The sequence below is a fragment of the Mastomys coucha genome, unplaced genomic scaffold (genome assembly GCF_008632895.1).
Source record: "Mastomys coucha isolate ucsf_1 unplaced genomic scaffold, UCSF_Mcou_1 pScaffold15, whole genome shotgun sequence".
NCBI lineage: Eukaryota > Metazoa > Chordata > Mammalia > Rodentia > Muridae > Mastomys > Mastomys coucha.
In genome coordinates this window covers 15,931,758-15,938,027 of record NW_022196897.1, presented here as the reverse complement: position 1 = coordinate 15,938,027, position 6,270 = coordinate 15,931,758, and the positions used below count along the sequence as shown (strand labels likewise).

Sequence of the window (6,270 nt, the reverse complement as noted above, 5' to 3'; positions counted from 1 at the left end):
AGGATCTGGGCCCATACAGTGGCTGAGTTGGTCAGCCCATCATTTGCTAGGTTTCTTATCTGGCTGTCCCTGTGTCTATCCTCCTGGCACCAACAGAGTGGTTGTGACCTACTCTGCACTCTGTCCCTGCCACCCACTTCTGTTATCCTCTGACTCAAAATGATGATCTCAGATGTTCACACCTTTCAGCTGAACAACTACTGCTAGCTTAGGCCAAGCACGCAGGGTACAGTGCTCAAAAGACAGAATTTAGCTTGAAGGTGGGGGATGAGGGTTGGGGGGTGAGACGTGTCTTCACCCATGGGTGTGATGAGCAGTCCTTGACTGGCTTGACATCACACAGGCTGGTGTTCAGCGTCTGACCCTTGCAAGCTACAGAACTTCAGTCCTATAAATGCCAGATAAGTTCTTCCACTTGTTAGCCTGTAACGACAAGGTACAAACTGTCTTGGGATGTCAAGACTTCCCTTTCCATCAAATCCCCAATGACCAGCTCATTCCTAACTATCCTGGGGTCCATCCTCCAGAATCCTACTTAACCACAAGACACAATTTAGAGTATGATGAAAAATAAGAAAGGAATATGAGACTATGTTTGACTTAAACTACCAGCAAAACAGGCCCTTTGCAAATAGAGGTGCCCCTAGACCTGGCTCAGATGACTCTGCAGGGGAAGTGAACCTTAAAAGGCCCCGCTGGAAGAACAGACGTACCCTTGGGACTATTTTAGGTCTCTTGTGCAACCAGAGGCCTCCAGGAAGTGACTGTCTCCTGGAGATTGGGACATTGGAGCCCAAGGTGGGGATCTGGGGTTCCTGCCCTATAAGAGGGGAGTACTTCTGCAAAGCTATAGAGAGGGCTGGGAGCTGACCAGTTGCCATGGCCATGGGATCTGCTGCACTATTCATCTTGACCCTGTGCATCAAAGAGCTGACCATCCATGCAGCTGACACCTGCCCAGGTGAGATGGACTCTAAGTCCCTGAGAGCAGATAACTACCCACTCAATGTCTACTTAGTGTCCCTGTACCCATCTCTTCTGAGAAGCTCCTATCAGCTCCGTGTCACCTTCTGAGGACAGACTCTGAGTGGCTAGCACTGGCTCAGGTGGAGACTCTGTGACCTGTGTGTCCTTCAGTCTGACCTCAGGAACTTGACAGACGATGACACTTGTGTCCTTCTCAGGGACTTTGGAGAGAGATGCTAGGATCCTCTAATCTGTGTCTGCCACATGCCCTTGGTAACTTTGGTAAAGATGCACCCCAGAGTCTCCTGGTGCATATGGGCAAGGATTTGGAGTTGGAGAATATTCCTGATCAGCGCTGTCCATCCTTGGGATATTGCTCCTAAACATAGGGCAGCTGTCTCAAGTGGTGACATGGTTAGAGAAGGGACTCAGACGTCAAGGCACAGCCCACCGCAGGGGAAAGAGCCCAGCAGGGAAACTGGACAGGGAAAAGCCTTTGAGGCCTCAATCCTACACAGAGAACTCCAGGCAACTAAGGAGCACTGGGAGCCGGAGAGATGGTCCTTCCCACCAACTGATTATCCAGTGCCATACTGTGAACATACTCACAAGTAACATTATATGGACTCAACAGGTTATATCTGGGAATTTAATACAAATATACATATATTTTATATACAAATATACATGTATCATATATGCATATGTATGTATATACACACATTATATGTGTATGTTTATACAATGTATATATATACACACACACACACACATACACATATATATATATATATATATATATATATATATATATATCTTATATGTGTATGCACAAACAGTAACAGTTTGTGAAAAACAAGACCATGAATTTGAACATGGGGAGGGGATTTGGGAGGATTTGGAGGGAAAAAATGGAAGGGAGAGATGTCATAATTATAATCCCCCCCAAACAAAACAAAACAAAAGCAAAAACCTGGCAAGAAGCATTCCGAAGGCAGTTCTTTTGTCTCCGAGATGAACCCTGCCCTATTCTGATATCTTGTGTCCTTCTGCAGCCATATGAATCTTCACAAGTCAGCAAATTAACAATATTTTACAAAATGTAGTAACTTCTGTTTGGTTCCAGCTGCCTTGGGGCATGCATGTCCCCTCCCCTAGAAAACCACTTTTATTTAGTCCATGGTCAACTCTCATGAGTTAGAGAAAAAAAAAAAAAGTTACATTAACTCAGTGTCCTAGCAAGATTGACTCGTTTTTTCTGTAACCATCTCCAAAAGTCTCTCTAAATTCAAGAATGATGGTTTTCATTCTCAAGTTGAGTCCTTGCTGCAGCCCTGTTCTCTAAGAAAACATATTTTTAAGTGTGTATGGCTGTTTTGCCCGTATGTATGTCTGTGCACCATTTGCATGCCTGGTGTTTGCGGAAGCCAGAAGAAGGCATCAGATCCTCTGGCACTGGAGTTACAGACCGTTGTAAGGTACCATGTGGGTGCTGGGAATCAAACCTGGGTCCTCTGCAGGAATAAGTGATCCTAACCCCCAAGCCTTCCTACAGCCACACGGGGCTGAGGAGGCAGACACAGGGGGCAGGGCTTAGGTGATCCATCAAAGGACAGTCCTGGAACCGGAGAGCCCATTCCCACAGATCTGTCTTGCATCTCCCTCCCATCAGCCCAGCTCCCCAGGGCAATGATGGACCTAGTCTCCATCACAGGAAGACCTGACTTCTGCCCCGTCTCTCCAGAGGAGGCTGATGATTCTCTCCACAGCCCTCTGCCTGACATGGTTGAGCTGACAGTTGCCCTCAAGGCAGGTGGCATAGGATGCTAATACCAACTGATGCTTGTATTGTTCTGCAGAAGTGAAGGTCCTGGATCTGGAGGGCTCCAACAAGCTCACCATCCTTCGAGGCTGCCCTGGCTTGCCTGGAGTCCCGGGGCCCAAGGGAGAGGCAGGTGCCAAAGGAGATAGAGGTGTGTGCTGGGGAAGGAGGGTATAGGGAAGGGGACAGTAGTGGAGAATGGGTCGCAAGTCATGGAAAGGACAATAATGATGGGAGGTCTTCTGAACTTGGATGCCTACCTTGGGCCCTCCCTGACTCTGGGTCTTATACCAGGTTCCTTGATGGAATGGCCAGTGACAAAAACCAGGTCCAACTAGTCTGAAAAAAAAACCAAGAGGGCTTCTCTGGACCATCTTAGGTGCTCCAGGCATGCTTTACAGCCCTGCTTCCTGGTCACCTCTCAATGTTTGCTCCACTTGGCCACTGTAAGACATCTAGGCAACAGACACTTTCACAGCCACACCTGAAAGCTGGTCTGTGGCTTTCTTCTTCTGCCTCACACAATAGAACAGAGGCTCAAAGGGACCAACCCCTTCCCAGGAGCAGTACCACCCACAGTGACCTGGGCCTACCAACATCAACCACTAATCAAGAAAATGCCCCATGGGCTTGCCCACAGGTCACTTCAGTGGTGACATTTCCTCAGTCCATGTCCTCTCTTTCCAAAAGACCCTAGTCTGTGACAAGTTGACATAAACACTAGCCAGCATAGGTTCTTTGGGCTACATGATAAAGCCACAGCTTTCTCATGGACACTGTGTGAAAGGCTTGCCCTCTCCCCGTAGAGACCTAGGACAATATCTCTGAAGACTTGTCTCCCATTGTAAAGTCTGTGGCCTAGGCCTGGTCCACTCAGCTTGGACAAAGGAGCAAACGAGATCTTAATGACTGTGTGCCCCAGTGTGCAGCCATGGGTTAGGCTACACCTCCCTCCCCCACTGCACCCTCCCCAGGCACAAGTAGGGTATACCCCACCCCGTGTCTTCCTCAGCCATAGATAGGCTACACTCCACCCTCTGCACCCTCCTCAGTGAGCCTAGATGTAGTCCCAAAGATCACTATGGCCAGCGTGACAGGGTCAGGAGTTTGCCACCTAGGCAAAGACCTTCTAGGGGAATAATGGTGGATGCATTGCTCAGAAAGTGTGTTTGGTTTTGCAGGAGTGAGTGGCCTTCCTGGATATCCTGGGAAGGCAGGACCAACTGGACCCAAAGGTAACAACTTGGCAGACGGCTGATGGATGCTAGCTCTGACACCTCAACCTGTCCATAAAGATACGGAGATGAGAGAGATATAGGGAGGGACTGCCCAACCCAGGCCTCAGTGTCTCTTCCCTACAGGCCACATGGGTTGCCTGCCCCTTACCCTGGTTTCCAGCTCCCCAGTTGACCCTAACCAGTGCCTGCCTTGGGTGGCTAACCCCATTTGATGGGTCTCCTGATTGACCAGATGCTCTGGGCACCAGTATTGTGTTCTCTTTCCTCAGGAGACCAAGGAGAGAAGGGAGTACGTGGAGAAAAAGGTAATCCTCTGTATTGTGTCTTGGGGAGGGGTATGTGTGTGCAGCTCTGTGTAGAGAAATGTCTGCCATGCCCAGACACACCTAGGGAGAGGGGCCTCAACCTGAGGTCCTATTGTCTGGGCAGTGGCTAGAGTAGATGGCAGGGGCCAGGATATTCAAACCCTGAGGGCTCACATTCTAGAACCTGTGAGTGGTCAGTCTGAGTGACTAGCAAAACTGATTTGAATTCTTTTCTAATTGATGCTTATTTATTCTTTTAAAAAAACATATGAAACTTTAAGATACAGTCTCATGTTTCTTTATAATCAGTGGGGAATCTACTTGAGTTTTGAATGCCAAGGATACCCATCACCCACAAGGCCTCCCAGGTAGACACTCTGGCAGAGCACAATCTAAGCGCACTTGGAACAAAGCATGCTGGGAGCAAGGAGGGGCTACCTACGCTTTTTGGTACACAAAGCCTCAAGATGGGTGCTGTCAGGGACAGCACTTACCACAGCTGTGGAGGGCAAGCCAGGCAGCTGGAACATGTACTCTAAGAGGAGGGCCTAGGCGAGTCCTGGAATTATCTAGCTCATGTATTTGTGGGGTCATAGGGACCAATAACAATGTAGCTGATGACCTCACATTTATGACCAGTGTCTCTTCTCTCCCCACACAGGAGATACCGGGCCCTCTCAGTCATGTGCTACAGGTGACCACATTGCCTACCCTGTCCCCATATAGATGTTCTCTGTCCCTGACTCCACTTCAGGCTCCTGCTATGTGACTTTGTGCTTGTTGCTCACCTTCTCTGAGCATACCTGGGCTCCGGTCACACTTTTTTTCTCTGCTTCTATCCACAGGACCTCGGACCTGCAAGGCGTTGCTCACCCGGGGCCACTTTCTCACTGGATGGTATACCATCTACCTGCCGGACTGCAGACCCCTAACTGTGCTCTGTGACATGGACACAGATGGTGGGGGCTGGACTGTGAGTGTTAGGCTAGTCCCCAGTCACTGAATTCTCAGAACCCAAATTCCATGGTCAACAGAAAATGAGCCATGTGGGAATCTGTCCCTTTGCACTTCAGAGGGAGCCCTTCACTCTCTGAAGATAGAGAATCAGAAATGCTGGCAGGAGACCCATGTGAGAGAGCATACGTGGAAGGGGAAGCCCGTATGGAGCCAGCACACTCCTGTTCCTACAGTGTGGCTTGGGATGGAGTATCTACTCTCGTAGCTGCCACTTGGGTGTAAGGGTCAGGTGTATGGGGTCTGCCATGACCTGTTCATGGCACTAGGTTCCCAGTGCTCTGAGGATCATAGATCCCTGCCCTGTTTTGAGGCTTAGTTCCTCCTGTTGACTTCTGTGTATACCTCATGGTCCCAGGTCTTCCAGAGGAGGCTCGACGGCTCTGTGGACTTCTTTCGGGACTGGACCTCATACAAGCAGGGCTTCGGCAGCCAGCTGGGGGAGTTCTGGCTGGGGAATGATAACATCCACGCTCTAACCGCCCAGGGTAGGCAGTGCGGGCCAGATGCGGTAACCTTGGGACCCTGGGTCATGAGGCAGAAGAGTCCCTGATGGTTAATATATACAGTGCTCAGCAAAGTCACCCGAGGGCATGAGATCACAGATGTGGCCTTTAGCAGGATGAGGGTCAGGGGATAACAGACTCCTCTAACTGTGGGATATGACATCTCAGGACCCAGCAGATGCCTTGGGGACATTGTTTCTCATCTCTAGTTGTTAATTCATCCAGAACACTCGCCTCTGGGTCCTACAAAAGTCCCCCTTGCCTCTACAAGCCACAGAGAGAGCGAGCTCCCTTAGTCCCTTCTCCTCCCACTGTGGTACAAAACACTAGCTCATGGCCTGCCTGATGTTTCACTATGAAAATCACATAGCCTTTTGTCTCTTACCCACTACCAGGACATCTTATTGTGTCTGCTTCTG

General features: G+C 49.5%; 1 protein-coding gene across 1 annotated transcript in view; it reads left to right on the top strand.

Annotated features, from left to right (window-relative positions):
• Positions 1-843: 843 nt before the first annotated feature.
• LOC116091910 (ficolin-2) overlaps positions 844-6,270 on the top strand; it is a 7,854-nt gene continuing 2,427 nt past the window's right edge. The window contains exons 1-7 of the mRNA XM_031373343.1: positions 844-961; positions 2,826-2,939; positions 3,970-4,023; positions 4,296-4,331; positions 4,993-5,025; positions 5,177-5,304; positions 5,704-5,833. Of these exons, the coding sequence (XP_031229203.1) occupies positions 880-961; positions 2,826-2,939; positions 3,970-4,023; positions 4,296-4,331; positions 4,993-5,025; positions 5,177-5,304; positions 5,704-5,833 (577 nt within the window). The 5' untranslated portion in view covers positions 844-879. The remainder of the gene's footprint in view (positions 962-2,825; positions 2,940-3,969; positions 4,024-4,295; positions 4,332-4,992; positions 5,026-5,176; positions 5,305-5,703; positions 5,834-6,270) is intronic.